Source organism: Xenopus laevis, chromosome 1S (assembly GCF_017654675.1).
Source record: "Xenopus laevis strain J_2021 chromosome 1S, Xenopus_laevis_v10.1, whole genome shotgun sequence".
In the NCBI taxonomy this organism is placed as follows: Eukaryota; Metazoa; Chordata; class Amphibia; order Anura; family Pipidae; genus Xenopus; species Xenopus laevis.
The window spans coordinates 191,662,072-191,685,405 of NC_054372.1; the positions used below are offsets into that span (position 1 = coordinate 191,662,072).

General features: G+C 41.2%; 1 protein-coding gene across 2 annotated transcripts in view; it reads left to right on the forward strand.

The window, feature by feature from the left end:
• mbd2.S (methyl-CpG binding domain protein 2 S homeolog) overlaps positions 1-23,334 on the forward strand; it is a 59,466-nt gene that overhangs the window by 27,518 nt on the left and 8,614 nt on the right. For both annotated transcript variants that reach the window (XM_018234748.2, NM_001090318.1), the window contains 2 exon segments: positions 4,114-4,204; positions 16,713-16,890. In XM_018234748.2, the coding sequence (XP_018090237.1) occupies positions 4,114-4,204; positions 16,713-16,890 (269 nt within the window).

A 23,334-nucleotide genomic window follows, 5' to 3' on the forward strand; every position in this document is an offset into this window, starting at 1 on the left:
AGGGGGTCGAAGTTTTTTCTTAAAGAGACAGTACTTTGACTATCGAATGGTCGAATAGTCGAACGATTTTAAGTTCGATTCGAAGTCGTAGTCGAAGGTCGAAGTAGCCCATTCGATGGTCGAAGTAGCCAAAAAAAAACATTCGAAATCCGTAGTTTTTTTTTTCTTCTATTCCTTCACTCGAACTAAGTAAATGGGCCCCAAAATTTTCAACTGGCAGTTAGGCAGGTTAAAATAGTTGAAAGGTTGAACTTGATGGACCTGTGTCTTCGGCAGCTTTTAGGTGGCGAACTAGGGGGTCAAAGTTTTTTCTTAAAGAGACAGTACTTCGACTATCGAATGGTTGAATAGTCGAACGATTTTTAGTTCGATTCGAAGTCGTAGTCGAAGGTCGAAGTAGCCAAAAAAAAACATTCGAAATTCGAAGTTTTTTTTCTTCTATTCCTTCACATGAACTAAGTGAATGGGCCCCAAAAGGTTCAACTGGCAGTAAGGCAGGTTAAAATAGTTGAAAGGTTGAACTTGATGGACCTGTGTCTTTTTTTTTTACCTAACTTACTATGTTACTATATTACTATGCTTAGTTCACCTTTAAAGTAACATTTAGGGGGTTATTAATCAAAATCGGAATCTTTCTGATTAAAAAAAGTCCGACCAAACTAGAATCCACGATTTGACCTTATTTATTGTTAAAAAAAAGCACGATTTTTATTGGATCAATAAAATCGAGCTAAAATCTGAATCGTACAATTCTTTCATATTTTATAACTATATATCGCTCAATTTTTTTGGGCTTTTTCTTGAAAAAGATTAGATTTTTGCCCTAAATAGAAATAGACATTTCCATATAGGATAGGGACCTCTCCCATTGACTTATATACAACCTCGGCAGGTCTGAGATGGAAGATATTCGGATTATGACTTTTTGCAGCCTCGGGGTATAATAGAGCTCGACAACTTTGAGTTTTTTTCCACTAAAAATTTGGATTCTATAGTAAAAAAAAACTCAAAGTTTTGGAAAAAAAATACCTAAAAGCATTTTATGGGTCGATATTTTGTAGACATTAAAGGCTTAGTTCACCTTTAAAGTAACATTTAGGGGGTTATTAATCAAAATCTGAATATTTCTGATTATATTATTAAAAAAAGTCTGACCAAACTAGAATCCATGATTTGACCTTATTTATTATTTAAAAAGCTCGATTTTATCGGGGAAAAACTTAATAAAATTGCGTGAAAATCTGAATCGTACAATTTTTTCAGATTCTTTCCCAGAAACGCTATATATTTTTTTGGTTTTCTTCGCGAAAAGCCTGAATTTTTCAGATTTTTGCCAGAAAAAATTGATTTTTTTTTTAGCTAAATCCAGTGCAGACCAGGAAACTTCCAAATAGGATAGGGACCTCTCCCATTGACTTATACAACCTCAGCAGGTCTGAGATGGTGGATTTTCGGATTCAGACTTTTTGCAGCCTCGGGGTATAATAAATCTCTAAAAGTTCAAGGTTTTTTTTCCCCAAAAAATTTGATTCTATAGTAAAAAAAACTCACATTTTTTGAGTCTTTGGCATTCAGACTTTAATATATATCCCCTTAAGTGTGATGCAGACAGTGAGACTATTTGCAACTGCAATTTTTTTAAACGATTTGGTTCTCACAGCTTTTCAGTGTGAACGTTTAGCAGCTGTCTAGTTGCTAGGGTTCAGTTTATCCTAGAAACCAAGGATTGTGTTGAATAAGAGACTGAATGATCAGTAGGACAGGGCTTGAACAGAAAGGTCAGTAAGAAAAAGTAACAATAAAATTGTAGTCTCTCATTGATTTTATGCGGCTGTGGTTATTTTCCCTGATTTGCTGAAGCAGTAGAAATAGAAAGAGGAAGGCAAAAAAAAAATATATATAGAAAAAAATGGTGGCATCATGCTGCCAACTGGGATGTTTGCTTTATTTTTGTGGATATGCATGATCTGTGTACAGCACTCAGGACAGGAATTTCCTCTGCTGTCTGGTTTCTAGGGCTGGATTATCCTAGCAACAATCATTTAGAAGTCAAAATGTAAGATCAGTAAGAGAAGAGCGTAACATAAAGATAAGCAATTAGAAATAAGAACTGCAATAACATGTAACCCTCACAGTCAGCTTGTTTGTTTGGTTACCAGGGGTCACCGACTCCCCCAGCCCACAGCCATGTGACATTCTTAGCTGTAGGCTAAAAAATAATGAAAAGTTGAAGTGCACCATCTATAACAGGCTCATGTTAGAAACCATGGCCGCCTGTTGTGCATATAGCAATACCCATTGATATCTTAAAGGAGAACTAAACTCTAAAAATTCATATAGCTAAAGGTGCCATATTTTATATAGTGAACTTATTGCACCAGACTAAAGTTTCAGCTTGTCAATAGCAGCAATGATCCAGGACTTCAAACTTGTCACAGGGGGTCACCATCTTGGAAAGTGTCTGTGACACTCACATGCTCAGTGGGCTCTGATTGGCTGTTGAGAAGCTAAGCTTAGGGCTCGTCACTAATTATCCAGCAGAAAATGAGCTTCCCTGGCTGTAATATAAGCTGATGCTACAGGTTTGCTGATTATTAAATTCTGATGCTAATTGCACTGGTTTCTGTGCTGCCATGTAGTAATTATGTGTATTAATTACTAATCAGCCTTATATTGTGACATTTCTATTCTATGTGTACTGTATATTGTGAGTGGGTCCCTAAGCTCAGTAAGTGACAGCAGCACAGAGCATGTGAATCAGTGAATCAGCAGAAAAGAAGATGGGGAGCTACTGGGGCATCTTTGGAGACACAGATCTTTACTGCTAAAGGGCTGTGGTTGCCTTAGGCTGGTACAGAAGCACAAAACATCATGAACAATATTTCTAGCTACTTCTTTAGTTAGGCTTTAGTTCTCCTTTAAACACAGATGGGTCAGTTTCTCTCCGCTCAAGCACTGGCATCTGACTTCAGCTGGTGACTGCAATATGGTGGTGTCAGAGCAAATTCCACCCATGGTAACGGATGGCTTGTGTTCCTCTCCTTCCCACGCAGTAATAAATGGAGATAAGCCGGAAGCAGCTCAGTGCCTGTGCCAACACCTCCTGACATTGCACAACTACACATGCAATCGCCCCCCCACCTTGCTCAATGGCTGTTCCCCATGAGAATAAAAAGAATTTCCCATAAGAGAAAAGGAAATGCATTCACCACTGAGCATGTAGAAAACCACTGTAGAACTGAAAGTACGTCTGTCTCTCTGTGGTTTGTACCTACAGGATTCATATCGTGCATTTAGCTGCACTGCTCAGCTGCCCACTGTAGGTGATATCCGTATTGACTTTAATGCATTTGTAGAAAAAAGTCACCATAAGAAAAAAAAGCCCATTAACTTTAATACATTAGGAAAAAAAAAGTCGCCAAAAGAAAAAACGCCCATTGACTTCAATTCATTTCGCGAAATTTCGCCATTTCGAAAAAAATTTCAGAGTTTCACAAATCTTTCTACGAAGTGAGACAGATTCGCTCATCACTATTGGTGGGAAGGTATTAACGGGTAACACAGAGACACTGCTAAACATGGGTTAATGAAAGTGGCTTATTAAATGCATGGGACTACCAAAGGCTAGAACAGTGATCCCCAACCAGTAGCTTGTGAGCAACATGTTGCTCTCCAACCACTTGGATGTTGCTCCCAGTGGCCTCAAAGCAGGAGCTTATTTTTAAATTCCAGGATTGGAAGCAAGTTTTAATTGCATAAAAACTAAGTATAGTGCCAAATAGAGTCTCCTGTAGGCTGCCAGTTCACATAGAGGCTACCAAATAGCCAATAGTAGCCCTTATTTGGCACCCCAAGGGACTTGTGTTGCTCCCCAACTCTTTTTACATTTGAATGTGGCTCACGGGTAAAAAAGGTTGGGGACCCCTGGGCTAAAATGTCCACTGATATGTTTAAAGGGGAAGTTCACCCAGAACACAAAATTAAGACATGAAAAAAGGCAAATTTTGTCTAAACAAACTGTGTCACTTTAAGTTATGAAGAGTGGCTCTTCATAACATTTCTATTGCTGATTTGTCATTTTACACTAATTATTCTGCTTTTAATGTATTTCAGCTTTTCTGGGAAAAGAGGCTGGAGGGACTCAGTGCCTCAGATGTAACAGAACAAGTCCTGAAACCCATGGAGCTTCCTAAAGGCCTTCAAGGTATGATTTCTAAAAACTGGATTAAGGGTTATTCATCCATTGAATTCCTTATCAAAGGAACAGTAACACCAAAAAATGAAAGTCTTTTAAAGTAATGACAATATAATAGGGATGCACCGAATCACGGATTCGGCCAAATCCTTCTGCCCGGCCGAAACGAATCCTATGCAATTAGAGGTGGGAATGGAAATCACGTGAGTTTTTGTCACAAAACAAGGAAGTAAATACATTTCCCCATCCCACCCCTAATTTGCATATGCAAATTAGGATTTGGATTCGGTTCAGTATTCAACCAAATCTTTCGCAAAGGATTCGGGGGTTCAGCCGAATCCAAAATAGTGGATTCGGTGCATCTCTACAATATAATACACAAAAGCCATGAATATCTTGTAAATGATATCCTTATAAATGGAGACTAGTGATGTCATCAGTTATAAACGGTGAGTAGTGATGTCATTTTTGTCACATGACTCACTAAAACTTGTGTATTATAATAAATAAAGTACCCCTTGTTGGAAAATATGAGGATATTAGAAGTTACCTTAGAGTTCCATGACTTGTATAAGTCATGGAACTCTAAGGTAACTTCGGCCTTCGGCCTCGTACTTTTATATGGTCATGGAACTTCTTGGTGACTTATTTTTTCTGATTTTTTAAGTAATAAAAGTCCGACCTTATTTATCATTAAAAAAACATGATAAAATTGGTGCGGAAAAAAACTCCAAAAACTTGGGTTTTTGTGGGAAAAAAAGCCCAAATTTTTCAGGTTTTATGCCCAATTGCTCGGATTTTGTGTGAGATTGCTCTAACCCCAGGAATGTTTTGAATTTGTGGCCGAAACTCAGCACAGACCATGATGTCTTCAAATTTGAAATGGGACCTTTTCCATTGACTTCTACAGGACCCCGACAACTCGGAGATGTATGAACGGATTCAGACTTTTAGCAGCCTCGGGTAAAATAAATCACGAAAAATTCGAGGGTTTTTTTTCTCTAAAAATTCATGTTTTCTAGTGAATAAAACTCGAATATTTTTTCCATTCAGAATTTAATAAATAACCCCCACAGAGTTGGGGGGGGGGCGGTTGAAGGGTTGCACGCAAATCAGGGTGTGCAGGGGGTGCACTTTTGGACTGGGACACTAGAGGACCACCCAAAAACCTTTAAAGGAGCCCACCAAAAACATTAAACCAGGGGCCCACTCTCAGTACTTTTATTATTCCTCTCCTCACTCAACCTCTATTCTCCTAATCTCTATTCTTTACATACTATAATAAATTATTCCATCTATTTAGCCTCTTTGTTCCCATAAAGAAATAGGGAATGGCCATGAAATAGGCCAAATGTTTAGCAGCATGAGGGGCCACTGACACCTGGGCCCACTGGGAGTTTTCCTGGTATCCCGGTGGGCCAGTCCAACACTGAGGGGGTGTTCGAGCATGTCATCTTTTAGAAATCTGGCCTTGCTTCTGCATTAATACCCGGACGCTGTCCTGGGAATCTCACACAATCGTAGAACAAACAGTAGCGCACTCCCAGGACTTTGTCTTAAAAAAGTTAATAAGTATTTCTTTTTTTAATGCCAGAAAATCAATTTTTTAGCGCTTGCCTTTAAAAAAAACATTTCCCAGGCTCCTTTGGCTGGTTCGGAAGTCCAAAACAAAAGTGTGCCATTTGTACTGTAGCTTAATTTTCTTTTTCTTCCTCAAATTATGTGGCTCTTCAGCTGGTTTTGAAGCACAACTCCAAATATGATCTGGTGTGAGTTGAAGTTCAGAAACGGCTGGAGAGCTCCAGGTTGAATCTGAGTGGCCCAAGCTGCAAGACTGAGAGCATTATTATTGCTAGGTGACTGTCCATCCCCCACTGGAGACCAAAAGGGTGTCATGGAAGAACATTACTTCCAGTATCTGCTGAGCATTGCTGGAAATGACCTTTTATAGATCATATCAAAGGAATTCCTGGCAACCGCCAGTCTTTCCCAGAATGAAGCCATACACAAAGGCTTGAATTAAAGCCACGTAGTCATCATGAGTCACAGGGATCAACTTCTCTGTTAATGTGAAGCCAGTGTTCCTCAACACAGAAGCACAATTTGTATCACAGCCGTTTGTTTTGCTTCCTGATCCCACTCACACTTATGTTCATGGCATTGTTTGCTGTGGGGATCATGGATCGAGTACAAACTGTTCCGTGCCTATTAAAGGATAAGTAAACAAAGTGAATGTAAAATTGAAGAGGGGGCTATTCTAAGCACTGTTGCATTGTATATTCATTATTTATTTTTCTTTAATTCACAGATATTGAGAGATACATGTACTGTTAATATGAATGAATATAGTTACAACAGCGCCACCTGCTGGTCAGTTTCCCACCAGTCTGACCACCAAGTAGTCAAGGAAGTTGTCAGGAGAAAGAAAGAGGCTGCTGAAAGATGTGAGAAATTTTATTTTATTTCTAAGCAGAAGAACATCAGAGCAGCCTCTTTCTTTCTCCTGACAACTTCCTTGACTACTTGGTGGTCAGACTGGTCAGAAACTGACCAGCAGGTGGCGCTGTTGAAACACCATTCATATTAACAGTACATGTATTCCTTAATACAGGGTTCCCCAACCTTTTTTACTCGTGAGCCACATTTGAATGTAAAAAAGAGTTGGAGAGCAACACAAGCATGAAAAATTCCATGGAAATGTCAATTAAGGGCTGTTGTTGGCTGTTTGGTAGCCCCTATATGGACTGGTAGCCTACAGGAGGCTCTATTTGGCAGAACGCTTGGTTTTTATGCAACCAAAACTTGCCTCCAAGCCACTGCCTTAATATCTTGAAATTAAAGAAAAATAAACAATGATTGTAAATGACAAAAATGCTTAGAATAGCCCCCTCGTCAATTATGCATTCACTTATTTTGAAGGTTTACTCATCCTTTAAGAACATTAATTTGCAATAATACAAATCGCACAGAGGAGATAAGAGTTTCCATTTGTGATAAAGGGAGGAAACTACTTCCTACAGTGGTGACTTTCTCAGCAGAAATCTAAATTGCGAGTTCCTTTTACAAAAGGTGCCCAGACAGGCCCTGTATGATGTATCTGACTCCATGTAGATCCCATGAGTTCAGTGAAGCATTCATTATGCAGAGATCCTACTGATTGCTGCCCTCACTGATACCAGTAGAACTGCTTGGTTGATGGCAGTGGTATGGGATCCGTTATACAGAAATCCATTTTCCAGAAACTTCTGAATTACAGGAAGGCCTCCTCCCATAAACTCCATCATAATCAACTCATAATCAAAAAAAATATATATTTTTCTCTATAATAATAAAACAGTACCTTGTACAGGTAGGGGGCCTGTTATTCAGAATGCTCGGGACCTGGAGTTACTTCTGGATAACAGATCTTTCCATAATTTGGATCTTCATATCTCAAGTCTACTAGAAAATCATGTACACATTAAATAAACCCAATAGGCTGGTTTTGCTTCTAATAAGGATTAATTATATCTAAGATGGGATCAAGTACAAGCTACTGTTTTATTATTACAGAGAAAAAGGAAGTTATTTTAAAATATTTAGATTATTTGGATAAAATGTCTTTCGTAATCCTGAGCTTTCTGGATAACAGGTTTTCGGATAACGGATCCTATACCTGTACTTGATCTCAATTTAGATACAATTCATCTTTATTGAAGGCAAAACAATCCTATTGGGTTTATTTAATATTTACATTTTTTTTAGTAGACCTAAGGTATGAAGATTCAAATTCGGTAAAGGTTCTTTATCCAGGTCCCGCGGATTCTGGATAACTGGTCCCATACCTGTATATCATCATCATTTATTTATATAGTGCTTTCAAGATATGCATTCCATATTGGGACTTGCAATGCTGATAGAGAACTTGGATTTTCCCAGGGGTGAAATCAACTGCAACCCAAAAAGATTTTATAGGGGTTCAGATTGGGGCTACTCTGGCCTGTATGCTATGTGGAGCAATTGTATTTAGGGGGAGTTCGACAACAACTGAAGGTTCTTAAAGGGGATATATACATTATAATATAAAACTATGTACAGTTGCTCAGAGTGCTCTTGCAATTTACAGTAATATTTTATTGAGAAAGGGCCTAAATGGAGAGTTAATACTAACAATAGAATTGTCAGAGACCAGACACTACAACCAGAGTTCAAAACTATAGGAATAGGATATTTTATAACATATTTAAAGGTAACAAAGGTGAACTACAAGGCTAATTTTTATCCTAACATCATGACTCTATACCTTATTAATTTTAAATTCACCACAATAGCCCACATCCCAAAATGACAGGGCGCTTGGGCCAAAAGGGGTGCAGACTAAATGGGCTCTTAAATCTGAACCCACTGTAATCAGCAGTCCTGCTTAGCTTTACGGCTCACATTGTAGCTGTCTTTATAATAGATCATTCTGTCCCAGAGTCTGATTCTGAAACATTAAAGACGCACAGTGTGTCATTATTATCAAATAAATATTACATGGAGTATTGGGTAAAAGCTGAATTAATTAAATACCAGGTGGCCATAGACGTTAAGATTTTTTTCTCTCTAACGACCTGTTGTAGTGCGTTCGCTCACATTGAAGTTTATCCATTGTCCAGTTGTTTGCAGGGCCAAGCAGGCAGCAACCCACAGCTTCAACTAGACAATATCACTTGAAATGGTCTTTCTAGTTGAGGGTAGAGATGTCGCGAACTGTTCGCCGGCGAACTTGTTCGCGCGAACATCGGGTGTTCGCGCTCGCCGGAAGTTCGCGAACGTCGCGCGACGTTCGCCATTTTGGGTTCGCCATTGTTGGCGCTTTTTTTTGCCCTCTCACCCCAGACCAGCAGGTACATGGCAGCCAATCAGGAAGCTCTCCCCTGGACCACTCCCCTTCCCTATAAAAACCGAAGCCCTGCAGCGTTTTTTCACTCTGCCTGTGTGTGCTGAAGAGATAGTGTAGGGAGAGAGCTGCTGCCTGTTAGTGATTTCAGGGACAGTTGAAAGTTTGCTGGCTAGTAATCGTTTTGATACTGCTCTGTTATTGGAGGGACAGAAGTCTGCAGGGGTTTGAGGGACATTTTAGCTTAGGTAGCTTTGCTGGCTAGTAATCTACCTTCTACTGCAGTGCTCTGTATGTAGCTGCAGTGGGCAGCTGTCCTGCTTCTGATCTCATCTGCTGACTGCTGCAATAACAGTAGTCCTTGTAAGGACTGCTTTTATTTATTTTTTTGTTGTTTTACTACTACTACTACTACTACTACTATAAGAGCCCAGTGCTATTAGTCTAGCAGTGTTGGGGAGTGGGACTGGTGTGCTAATCTGCTGCTCCTAGTAGTTCAGCAGCACCAACTTTAATTTTTTTTTTTAATATTCATTTTTTTTTTATTTTACTTTTTTTTATTTTACTACCGCTGTAGTAGTGTATAAGTTGACCTTTTAGGCATTATTTGCCCTGTAGGCATTATTTGCACACTGTTTTCTTCAACCCGCCATCTAGCTGTGTGACCTTGTTCACATTCTGTCTAAATATCCATAATATTACCGTCTCCAGAAAAACACCGGAGTGACTTTTTTCAAGCAGCATTCATATATTTTACGTAATCCGTATCCACCGCTGTAGTAGTGTATACGTTGACCTTGTAGGCATTATTTGCACACTGTTTTCTTCAACCTGCCATCTAGCTGTGTGACCTTGTTCACATTCTGTCTAAATATCCATAATATTACCGTCTCCAGAAAAACACCGGAGTGACTTTTTTCAAGCAGCCATAATATATTTTACGTAATCCGTATCCACCGCTGTAGTAGTGTATACGTTGACCTTGTAGGCATTATTTGCACACTGTTTTCTTCAACCCGCCATCTAGCTGTGTGTATTATCGTTTCCAGAAAAACCAACTGAGTTTTTGTTGTTGTTGTTGTTTTTTAAAAAATAATGCCAGGCAAAGGCAGGCCGCCACGCAGAGGCCGTGCTAGGGGCCGTGCTGCTATGCAATCCTGTGGCCCTAGCAAATTGCCCAGTTTTAAAAAGCCAATGACCCTGAACTCCCAAAATGCTGAAGAGGTAGTTGACTGGCTTACACAGCACACCCCATCCTCTACCGTTTCTAACTTTACCACAACATCCTCCTCATCCTCCACTGCTATGGCCACCCCACGTAACACTTCCTCCACCACCGGTGCCCCTTCTTCACTGGGGTCAGAGGAGTTATTTTCCCATGAGTTTCTTGAACTGAGTAATGCGCAACCATTATTGCCAGAAGAAGATGAAGGAGATGAGGACCTTACACCAGATTTAATTCTGGCAGAGAACACGACAGAGATGGACATAATGAGTGATGAGGAGGAGGTCCCCGCTGCTGCTTCCTTCTGTGATGTGTCAGAAGAAATTGATGCATCTGAGGAGAATGATGATGAGGAGATTGATGTTTTGTGGGTGCCTAGTAGAAGAGAGCAAGAGGAGGGTAGTTCAGATGGAGAGACGGAGAGTCAGAGAGGCAGTAGGAGAATAAGACTTAGAAGAAGCAGGGAGGACAGCCCGCAGGGATCAGTAGGGCAACAACATGTATCGGCACCTGTGTTCAGCCGGCCAACGCACCCGCCATTGCCGCCAATGCCGCCAACTTCTACTGTTACCGCCAGATCGCACACTTCCAAAAAGTCAGCAGTGTGGGATTTTTTTAATGTGTGTGCCTCTGACAAAAGCATTGTAATTTGCAATGAGTGCAGTCAGAAACTGAGCCTTGGTAAGCCCAACAGCCACATAGGTACAACTTCTATGCGAAGGCACATGAGCGGCAAGCACAAAGCACTTTGGGAGCAACACCTCAAAGGCAACAGGCAAACTAAAAGCCACACTCCTTCTGGTCCAGCATCTTACTGCTCTACCTCTGCTCTCCTTGACCCGTCTGAACCACCCTCCACTCCGCCTTCCACCTTGACCACCTGTTCCCATTCCCAGTCATCTGCCACCAGCCAAGTTTCTGTGAAGGCCATGTTTGAGCGTAAGAAGCCAATGTCTGACTGTCACCCCCTTGCCCGGCGTCTGACAGCTGGCTTGTCTGCACTCTTAGCCCGCCAGCTTTTACCATACCAGCTGGTGGACTCTGAGGCCTTCCGCAAATTTGTAGCAATTGGGACACCGCAGTGGAAGGTACCCAGCCGCAATTTTTTTTCTAAAAAGGGAATACCACACCTGTACCAACATGTGCAGAGCCAAGTTACCGCATCTCTGTCACTTAGTGTTGGGCCAAAGGTCCATATGACTACTGACGCATGGTCCTCCAAGCATGGTCAGGGCAGGTATGTCACCTACACTGCCCACTGGGTGAACTTGGTAATGGCTGGGAAGCAGGGAATGGGTAGCTCAACAACAACAGTGGAGTTGGTGTCACCGCCACGGATTGCACGCGGTTCTGCCACCACCTCTACTCCTCCATCGCTCTCTACCTCGTCTTCTTCTTCTTCTTACTCTGCTGCTGGGTCCTCCTTCTCCTCCTCCACACCTGTGCACCCCCAGCTCCCCCTAGGCTATTCGACGTGCCAGGTACGCCGTTGTCACGCTGTCTTGGGGATGACGTGCCTGGAAAGCAAAAACCATACCGGATCTGTACTCCTGTCATCTCTGCAGTCACAGGCCGATCGGTGGCTGACCCCACACCAACTGCAGATCGGAAAAGTGGTGTGTGACAATGGAAGCAATCTGTTGGCAGCGTTGAGACTAGGCAATTTAACACATGTGCCCTGCATGGCACATGTGTTAAATTTAATAGTCCAACGTTTTGTCTCCAAGTACCCAGGATTCCAGGACGTTCTCACCCAGTCCAGAAAGGTGTCGGCCCATTTCAGACGTTCCTACACAGCCATGGCACGCCTTGCTGACATTCAGCAGCGCTACAACATGCCAGTCAGGCGTTTGATTTCTGACAGCCAGACTCGCTGGAATTCAACGCTCCTTATGTTGGAACGTCTGCTGCAACAACAAAGGGCCGTCAACGAGTACCTTTTTGAACTGGGTGGTAGGACTGGATCTGCACAGCTGGGGATTTTTTTCCCCCGTTACTGGGTGCTTATGCGCGATGCCTGCAGGCTCATGCGACCTTTTGAAGAGGTGACAAATATGGTCAGTCGCACCGAAGGCACCATCAGCGACCTAATACCCTTCGCTTTATTCCTGGAGCGTGCCGTGCGACGAGTGACAGATGAGGCTGTAGACCAGCGTGACGAGGAGCTGGAAGCGCACGATTTCTGGTCGGAATCACCAGAACGAACCCAGGCACCTGCTGCAACGCAGGGAGAGGTGCCAGAAGTGGAGTCAGAGGAGGAAGGTGGCTTTGTGGAGGAGGAGGAGGAGGACCAACAGGAGCAGGCTTCCCAGGGGGCTAGTGGTGACCTTTTGGGGACCCCTGGTCTTGTACGTGGCTGGGGGGAGGAGACCGTGGATGATGCAGTCCTTGATAATGAGGAAGCGGAGATGGATAGCTCTGCATCCAACCTTGTGAGAATGGGGTCTTTCATGCTGTCATGCCTGTTGAAGGACCCCCGTATCAAGAGGCTTAAGGAGAAGGACCTGTACTGGGTCGCAACGCTACTAGACCCTCGGTACAAGCATAAAGTGTCAGAAATGTTACCAACATACCACAAGTCCGAAAAGATGCGGCATTTACAAACCAGCCTGCAAAACATGTTGTACAATGCTTTTAAGGGTGATGTCACTTCAGGAACTCATCAACATTCCAGGGGCAGAGGTGCCAGTAATCCTGCCACGAGCACACCTGCAAGGACAAAGCCCTTTGGCCAGTCTGTAACGTCAGACATGCAAATGTTTTTCTGTCCAAGGCAGCGCCACAACCCTTCTGGATCCACCCTCAAAGAACGCCTCGACCGGCAGGTAGCGGACTACCTGGCATTAACTGCAGATATCGACACTCTGAGGAGCGATGAACCCCTGGACTACTGGGTGCGCAGGCTTGATCTGTGGCCAGAGCTGTCACAATTTGCCATGAACCTCTTGTCTTGCCCAGCCTCAAGTGTGCTCTCAGAAAGGACCTTCAGTGCAGCAGGAGGGATTGTAACTGAGAAGAGAACTCGCCTAGGTCACAAAAGTGTCGATTACCTGACCTTTATTAAAATGAATGAGGGGTGGATCTCGGAGGGTTACTGCACGCCGGAAGACTTGTTCTGACTTCTATGCAGCTGTCCTTCTCTTCAAGCCTCATGACTCCACACACAGCTGTCCTTTAGCGTCCTCCTCCTCCCTCCGCCACCGTTACAAACTAGGGTGCAAACCCTACTGGTTTAATTTTTTCTGGCCTCTGTGCTTCAGTGGCTGCAACCAAAAAAACTGGGCAAACAATGTCTACAAGGTCAACGTATGGCAAAAAATGACTATTTTCAGCATTTATATGGCATATTTTTTCTGGCAACTGTGCTTCAGTGGCTGCGTCCAAAAAAATGCATATTTTCTGCATTTATATGGCATAATTTTTCTGGCCTCTGTGCTTCAGTGGCTGCAACCAAAAAAATGCATATTTTCAGCATTTATATGGCATAATTTTTCTGGCCTCTGTGCTTCAGTGGCTGCAACCAAAAAAATTTATATTTTCAGCATTTATATGGCATAATTTTTCTGGCCTCTGTGCTTCAGTGGCTGCAACCAAAAAAATGCATATTTTCAGCATTTATATGGCATAATTTTTCTGGCCTCTGTGCTTCAGTGGCTGCAACCAAAAAAATGCATATTTTCAGCATTTATATGGCATAATTTTTCTGGCAACTGTGCTTCAGTGGCTGCGACCAAAAAAATGACTATTTTCAGCATTTATATGGCATATTTTTTCTGGCCTCTGTGCTTCAGTGGCTGCGGCCAAAAAAACTGGGCAAACAATGCCTACAAGGTCAACGACGTTGACCTTGTAGGCATTGTTTGCCCAGTTTTTTTGGCCGCAGCCACTGAAGCACAGAGGCCAGAAAAAATATGCCATATAAATGCTGAAAATAGTCATTTTTTGCCATATACGTTGAGTCAATGTATGGCAAAAAATGACTATTTTCAGCATTTATATGGCATATTTTTTCTGGCCTCTGTGCTTCAGTGGCTGCGGCCAAAAAAACTGGGCAAACAATGCCTACAAGGTCAACGACGTAAAAAAAGCTACCTAAGCTAAAATGTCCCTCAAATCCCTGCAGACTTCTGTCCCTCCAATACAGAGCAGTATCAAGCAGATTACTAGCCAGCAAACTTACTATCATCTGTCCCTGAAATCACTAACAGCTCTCCCCCTACACTATCTCTTCCAAGCACACACAGGCAGATTTTTCAGATACATTTTTGCCCTTGATCCCCCTCTGGCATGCCACTGTCCAGGTCGTTGCACCCTTTAAACAACTTTAAAATCATTTTTCTGGCCAGAAATTTTTTTTTTAGATGTTAAAGTTCGCCTTCCCATTGAAGTCTATGGGGTTCGCGAACCGTTCGCGAACCGCTCGCGTTTTTGCGCAAGTTCGCGAATATGTTCGCGAACTTTTTTTCCGACGTTCGCTACATCCCTAGTTGAGGGACAAATCATACATTTAAATGATCGTTTTAGGATAAGGTTGGACTTCTGATAACAAAAAGATCTTTTAAAAATCAGAACGTCTATGGCCACCTTAAGAGCAGCAACGAAAACTAGAACAGGCAGTCTGCTATTATTGCTGCTGTAATGGTAACTGTTGCAATGCTTAGTTGTATGATAAAATAGTTCATTTTATCATAGTTACATAGTTAGATCGGGTTGAAAATAGGTCAACCCCTCCAAATGAAACCCAGCATCCATACATACACCTCTCCATACCTTCACATAAACCATATATACTCATATACTACCTGTAGAGTTTAGTATTACAATAGCCTTGGATATTCTGCTTGTCCAAGAAATCATTAAGTCCCTCTTATTAACAGAATCAGCATCACAACATCACCCGGCAGGTTATAATAAAAAATAAAAAATAATAATATAAAAGTTATTATCCTCTAGTCTGAAGAGGGGACCTCTGGTGTGGTGATCTTCTTTATGAGTAAAAAGGTCCCCTGCTATTTGTCTATAATGTCCTCTAATGTACTTGTAAAGTCTAATCATGTCCCCTCGCAAGTGCCTTTTTTCCAGCGAAAACAACCCCCACCTTGACAGTCTCCCCTCATAATTTAACTCTTCCCTCCCTCTAACCAGTTTAGTTGCACTTAGTCTCTGCACTCTCTCCAGCTCATTTATATCCCTCTTAAGGACTGGAGTCCAAAACTGCACTGCATACTCCAGATGAGGCTTCACCAGGGACCTATAAAAAGGCAGAATTATTTTACAAATTTTATAAAATGAACATCATAATTAGGGAGTGTGGCCACAAAAATGGGCATGGTCAAAATTTTTTTTGATGCTCTTGCATAGCAGTGCTTCTTTAACAACTGTAACTTTAGGCGGTTCGGGGGGGGGGAAGCACCTTGCCTATGGCCCTGTTTAGTCTTAATCTGGCTCTGGTTCTGCACAATTTAGTATCATCAGCAAAAATAGAATCAGTACTTTCAATACCCTCCTCCAGGTCATTAATAAACAAGTTGAAAAGCAAAGGACCTAGTACAGAGCCCTGCGGTACTCCACTAACAACACTGGTCCAATTAGAAAATGTTCAATTTAGCACCACTGTAGTCTATCTTTTAGCCAATTCCCTATCCAGGTACAAATACTAAGTTCCAAGCCAACATTCCTTAATTTAACCATTAACCTTCTTTGTAGCACTGCTTTAGCTAAGTCTAAGTAGATCACATCCACTGCCATTGCAGAGTCAAGGTTCCTGATTACCTCCTCATTAAAGGTAATAACATTTGTTTGTCAAGATCTATTACCCATAACACCATGCATGCTTGCTCATAATATTATGATTTGCAATAAAGTCAAGTATTTTATCCCTTAATTGCCCTTTGAAAATCTTTCCTACCGCTTATATCAGACTAACCGGCCTATAGTTTTGAAAATGAGAACGGGATCCTTTTTTGAATAGAGGCACCACAGTTGCATTTACCACCACTCTTTGTAATCTATCTTTTAGCCAGTAACAGATCCAATTACAAATACTATGTTCATTGTTGTGTACAGAGACTACAAAGTCATGATTTCTTCCCTGACAAAAAGGCAACTGCGTGAGTCAGAAGAGGAAACCATAAAAATGTTATAAAGCAGTGTTGGCCAGTGGTGCAATAACAACATCTCAGTTTTGTTCCAGGAATAGTTTTTTTTTGTAAGGTTATAAAATGTGTAACTCTACTCTGTGCTCCACCAGGCTTGTAACTGCCTCCAGTTTGAAATGTGTCAGGAGGCGACCTAGGCTCAGTTTGATGTGGTGTCTATTAAATGGTTTGGAGGAATCTGGAGTGCTGGGGTCTTTTTATATTTACTGAAAGGATCATTTGATGTAACGAAGGATATTTCTGTAAAATCTTTATTTTGTGCTCTTGCTGTAGGTGTTGGGCCCAGAAATAATGAGGAAACTCTCCTTGCAGCAATCGCAAGTGCTTTACACACAAGCTCTGCACCAATCACGGGGCAGCTCTCTGCAGCTGTAGAAAAGAACCCATCCGTATGGCTAAACACATTCCAGCCACTTTGCAAAGCTTTTTTAGTTACAGATGAAGATATACGGTAAGTCTTGCCTGGCTTTTACATTCCCATTTAGACTGATTTGTCACCAGACTTAACGGAGAACTAAACCCTAAAAATGATTATGGCTAAAAATGCAATATTTTAAATTAGGGATGCACCGAATCCACTATTTGGGATTCAGCCGAATCCCCGAATCCTTGGTGAAAGATTCGGCCAAATACCGAACGAATCCGAATCCCAATTTGCATATGCAAATTAGGGGCAGGAAAGGAAAAAGAGGAAAAAATTCTTCTTTTGTGACGAAAAGTCCCTACCAGCCCCTAATTTACATATGCAAATTAGGATTCGGTTCGGCCAGTCACAAGGATTCAGGCTGAATACAAATCCTGCTCAAAAAGGCCGAATCCCGAACCGAATCGTGGATTCGGTGCATCCCTATTTTAAATACTGAACTTATTGCACAAGGCTAAAGTTTGAGCTTGTCAATAGCAGCAATGATCCAGGACTTCAAACTTGTCACAGGGGGTCACCATCTTGGAAAGTGTCTGTGACACTCACATGCTCAGTGGGCTCTGATTGGCTGTTGAGAAGCTAAGCTTAGGGCTCGTCACTAATTATCCAGCAGAAAATCAGCTTCCCTGGCTGTAATATAAGCTGATGCTACAGGTTTGCTGATTATTAAATTCTGATGCTAATTGCACTGGTTTCTGTGCTGCCATGTAGTAATTATGTGTATTAATTACTAATCAGCCTTATATTGTGACATTTCTATTCTATGTGTACTGTATATTGTGAGTGGGTCCCTAAGCTCAGTAAGTGACAGCAGCACAGAGCATGTGCAGTGAATCAGCAGAAAAGAAGATGGGGAGCTACTGGGGCATCTTTGGAGACACAGATCTTTACTGCTAAAGGGCTGTGGTTGCCTTGGACTGGTACAGAAGCACAAAACATCATATACAATATTTCTAGCCTACTTTCTTTTGGTTAAGCTTTAGTTTTACCTTAAGGGGCACATAGAAGGGCTTATAAACAAGCTCAGTCTCCTCAGACTGTGTTGGCAACTTATTGGCCAGTATTTGGGGCCTTTTCCACAGCCTGTCCAACCAATTTCCGTCCGAAAATCAGCCCAATATCTATTGGGTAGATTAGAAAACCCTGTCAGATAAGCACCATACAGTGTGCTGATAGTATCCTTTCCTAATGGGTCATCATAGGCCCACAATATGATCTGATGCTGCCCTGGGGGCCAGGCATTTGGGTCTCCCTATTCTGGGCCAGCATGTGGTTGACTGCTTATTTGATATCTCTAGGGTTGACACTTTTTTGTGTGTGAAAACGGGCAGGAGGGTGGGCCTTTGATGGGGGCAGGGTGGGTGATTTCAGGGGAGGGACTGATGACATTGTGACAGTGGGGAACTACCGGGGGAGCAGGGGGTGCAAGCGGGCCAGGGTCCGCACCCCCTCCGGGCCCCCCGGCAGCCTGCGCGCCACTGAAACCGGTGTGTACGGAGGGGGCGGGGACCGGTTGTGTGTCACGCACCAGGGCCCGCTCCCCTCTATTTACGGCACTTGATGGTGATCAGCAATTGGCTGATCACCATTTCATTCACTTCAATGTCCTGTCCGGATTTCATAATTTGGTTTCCAAAAACCGGGCTGTCCGGGTGAAATCCAGACAGGTGGCAGCCCTAGACATCTCCGTACGCTAATGGGTTTATATGGCTCTCTCTACTCCTGTCTGCCCCATCATAGGACATGATAACACTTCACATTCTCTGTTCAGTCTATGTGAGTTGGCAGTCTTTCTATTTACAGCTTATATTTCATGTTTCCTGTATAGTATCAGCTCAGAGAGGCTAAATCATTCTCTATCCCAATACTGTTTATTCACAATATCTGCTCTGTTATTCTGCAAGTCCATCACAAGATGGCGACCTTTCCATATCTTCTTCATGTTTCCACCAAAAGTACAGACAACATAGCAGTTTTATTTGATGAAATTCTTGGTGCTTCCTTTACCACCACACTCTTTTATGTCTTATGTTAGTGCAAATTATTGACTCAGAGAGTGGTACTTTGCTTAAAAAAGGGCCCACTGAGCTTGCAATCTGTTTTGAATTCCCCTTCCTGGAAGCCTTCATTCTGCAGCCTACCCTCTGGGAGTTGCAAGCTGAAACAATGCTGGTATGGTTAATACAGGCATGGGATCGGTTATCCCGAAACCTGTTATCCTGAAAGCTCTGAATGACGGGAAGACCATCTCCCATAGACTCCAAAAACGATTTCCTTTATATTTGTAATAATATTTGTAATAATAAAACAGTAGCTTGTACTTCATCCCAACTAAGATATAATTAATCCTTATTGGAGGCAAAACAATCCTATTGGGATTGTTTAATGTTTAAATGATTTTTTAGTAGACTGAAATATGTAATAAAAGGCACTAAGTTTGCCCGGGGCAGTAATCAATAGCAACCAATCAACAGGTAGAATTTATTGGTCACTTGTTTAAATGCAAACATCCTATTGGTTGCTATGGGTTACTGCCCCTGGGCAAAGATAGTTCCTTAGCAGGGATGGGCGAATTTTACCTGTTTGCTTCGCCAAAAATTTGCCGCCGGCGAAATGTCGCTGACGCCCATTAAAGTCTGTGGGCGTCAAAAATTTTGTATCGCGGCGAAATGTTTTGACGCGCGTCTTTTTATTTTGACGCACAACGCCATACAAGTCTATGGGCGCTGTTTTTTCGGCGAAACAAGGCGAAAAAATTCGCCCATCCCTATTCCTTAGATCACATATGGGGGTTTAAAAGGTTGTTCACCTTTAAATTAACTTCTAATATGATATTCTGAGACAATTTGCAAGTAGTCTTTATTTTTTTATTATTTGTGGTTTTTGAATTATTTAGATCTTTACTCAGCAGCTCTCTAGTTTGCTATTTCAGCAGTCTGGTTGCTAGGGTCCAAATTACCCTGGAAACCATGCATTAATTTGAATAAAAGACTGGAATATAAATAGGAGAGGCCTAAATAAAAAGATGAGCAATAAAAAGTACCAATAACAATACATTTGTAGTCTTACAGAGCTTTTTTTTTTTTTGATGGGGTCAGTGACCCTATTTGAAAGCTGGAATGAGTCAGGAGAACATGGCAAATAATTAAAACAATATAAAAAAATAAAATAATGAAGAGAAATTGAATGCTTAGAATCAGCCATTCTCTAACATGCTAAAAGTTAGCTTAAAGGTGAACTACCACTTTAAAGTATACTGATCCAAAGTATGTAAAGATCCCTTATCCAGAATACCCCAGGTCGCAAGCATTCTAGATAACTAGTCCCATACCTGTACTTGATCCCGACTGAGATATAATTAATCCTTACTGGAAACAAAACCAGCCTATTGGCTTTATTTAATGTTTATATGATTTTCTAGTAGACTTAAGGAAAGAAGATCCAAATTACAGAAAACCCCAGGTCCCGAGCATTCTGGATAACAGGTCCCTTACCTGTGCCACAACATGAAAGCAAAAACCAGAAGTTTATTTAAAGACACATATAAGATTATTTATACCTCCATCTTGTAATGTTTCCTTTGGACAAATGCAGAGGAAATATGAATTAGAATGTACAGCGATCCTTTCATTTCACAGTAATTAAATATTGCCAAGTTTTGTGATTTTTCTCTAAAGCAGAAGTTTTTTTATGTCTGGTCGCTGCTCCTGTTGCAGAATGTTATGCCAGCGATAAGTCTCCCATATATGGAGCTTTTTCAGCAGAATCTTCTGGGCATTATATGGCTGTTCCAGTCGAACACTGAATACAAACGCTGGCAGTTTCCTACTGCCCAAAAACAAAGAAGCCGACTGTATCAGATAAAAACACCAGTGGAACGTAGACATTTTATGAGAAGCGTAAGAGAGGCAAATACAACTGCTATAAATGTTCTTTTGGGCTGTAAAGGCAAATGTAAAGACATTTTTTATTAATGTATAAATGTTTTTTGATGATCCAAAGCTTTCTCCCAAAGAAATATATTTAGAGATGCTGAATTTGTAACATGAAATGCATCACACACTAGAGAAATATATATATATTTATATAATACACAAAAGCCATGAATATCCTGTAAATTATATCCTTATAAACGGTGAGTTCTGATGTCATCAGTTATAAACGGTGAGTTCTGATGTCATTTCTGTCACATGACTCACTGAAACGTGTGTATTATAATAAATAAAGTCCCCCCAGTTGTAAAATATGAGGATATTAGAAGTTACCTCGGAGTTCCATGACCTGTATAAAAACACTCGGCCTTCAGCCTCGTACTTTTATATGGTCATGAAACTCCTCTGTAACTTATAATATCCTTATATTTTACAAAAGGGGGTACTTTATTCATTATATATTGTACATGGAGACGGATATGCTAAAACTGTCTGTATTATGATTCCTCCTTGCACACCTCTCCATAGTAACTTTCACACATTATATAAAATGTTTTATATATGTATAATACACAAAAGCCATGAATATCTTGTAAATGATATCCTTATAAACGGTGAGTTCTGATGTCATCATATATACAGTAAACGGTGAGTTCTGATGTCATTTCAGTCACATGACTCATTGAAATTTGTGTATTATAATAAATAAAGTCCCCCCAGTTGTAAAATATGAGGATATTAGAAGTTACCTCGGAGTTCCATGACCTGTATAAAAACACTCGGCCTTCGGCCTCGTACTTTTATATGGTCATGAAACTCCTCGGTGACTTATAATATCCTTATATTTTACAAGAGGGGGTACTTTATTCACTATATTATAAGGGATAATGTACTCCCTACTGTAAATGATAAGGATATTAGAAGTCACTGAGGGGTTGTTCTGTGACCATATAAAGGCACAAGGCTGCAGGCTGAGTTATACAGGGAACTCTGAGTATCACTCATGTATTATAAGGGATAATGTACCCCCTACTGTAAATTATAAGGATATTAGAAGTCACTGAGGGGTTGTTCTGTGACCATATAAAGACACAAGGTTGCAGGCTGAGTTATACAGGGAACTCTGAGTATCACTCATGTATTATAAGGGATAATGTACCCCCTACTGTAAATGATAAGGATATTAGAAGTCACTGAGGGGTTGTTCTGTGACCATATAAAGACACAAGGCTGCAGGCTGAGTTATACAGGGAACTCTGAGTATCACTCATGTATTATAAGGGATAATGTATCCCCTACTGTAAATGATAAGGATATTAGAAGTCACTGAGGGGTTGTTCTGTGACCATATAAAGGCACAAGGCTGCAGGCTGAGTTATACAGGGGACTCTGAGTATCACTCATGTATTATAAGGGATAATGTACCCCCTACTGTAAATGATAAGGATATTAGAAGTCACTGAGGGGTTGTTCTGTGACCATATAAAGGCACAAGGCTGCAGGCTGAGTTATACAGGGGACTCTGAGTATCACTCATGTATTATAAGGGATAATGTACCCCCTACTGTAAATGATAAGGATATTAGAAGTCACTGAGGGGTTGTTCTGTGACCATATAAAGACACAAGGCTGCAGGCTGAGTTATACAGGGAACTCTGAGTATCACTCATGTATTATAAAGCATAATGTACCCCCTACTGTAAATGATAAGGATATTATAATTTGTGTCTATGCAAATGATGAACCAAGTAATGAAGGTTTCCTTCTAAATAGCCCCAATTCTATTAATTCAACAAATGATGCATGGTTCAAGCAAGGAGAAATTCAAAAGAGACTAGAAAATATAAAGATAAACAAAGGTTCGGGCTGGATGGTATTCATCCCAGGGTACTAATGAGCTTAACTCTGTGATTGCCAAACCTGTTCTCAGCAGAGAAGCTTGTGCCGAGGGAGAGAGAAGCATCAGTGAAATATATCTCTATGTTAACGACAGGCAGTTTTTGTCCTGAAATGCTCAAATATGTATTTTTGTCACAAGTGATCGCAGGTGGTGCCATTGACAGAGGGAACCCAGCTGGTATCAGCGATTTCTTCACTGCAAAGTGTTCTGTTAGTCTGTTTGTCAGTCTATCTTTATGATTAGAAATCAGATGTACATTTGCTCTTTGACAATGGTTATTTATGGGCCACACTATTTAAAGGACTAGAAAATATGTAACGTGATTTGTACTTGTGTGCAATTAGATATAAGGGGTCATTTTACACAGTAAGTGCAGCTAGTTCTCTATTGTACTTGTGCCGTGCCTTGAATTTCCACATTTTATTGTTAACATTTATTTATATAGTGCCAGCATATTTCGTAGCGCTGTAAAGTAAATGGGGCAAATTCACTAAGATTCTTAGTTGCGCCAGGCGTAACTTCGCCAACTTCAATCTTTTTCAGCCTATCACCAATGATATAGAAAAAACACCAGCGTTTTTGGGACTTAGAAGAAATTTGAACTTTTTTTGAAGCAATCCCTATCTACTCTATTGCGCT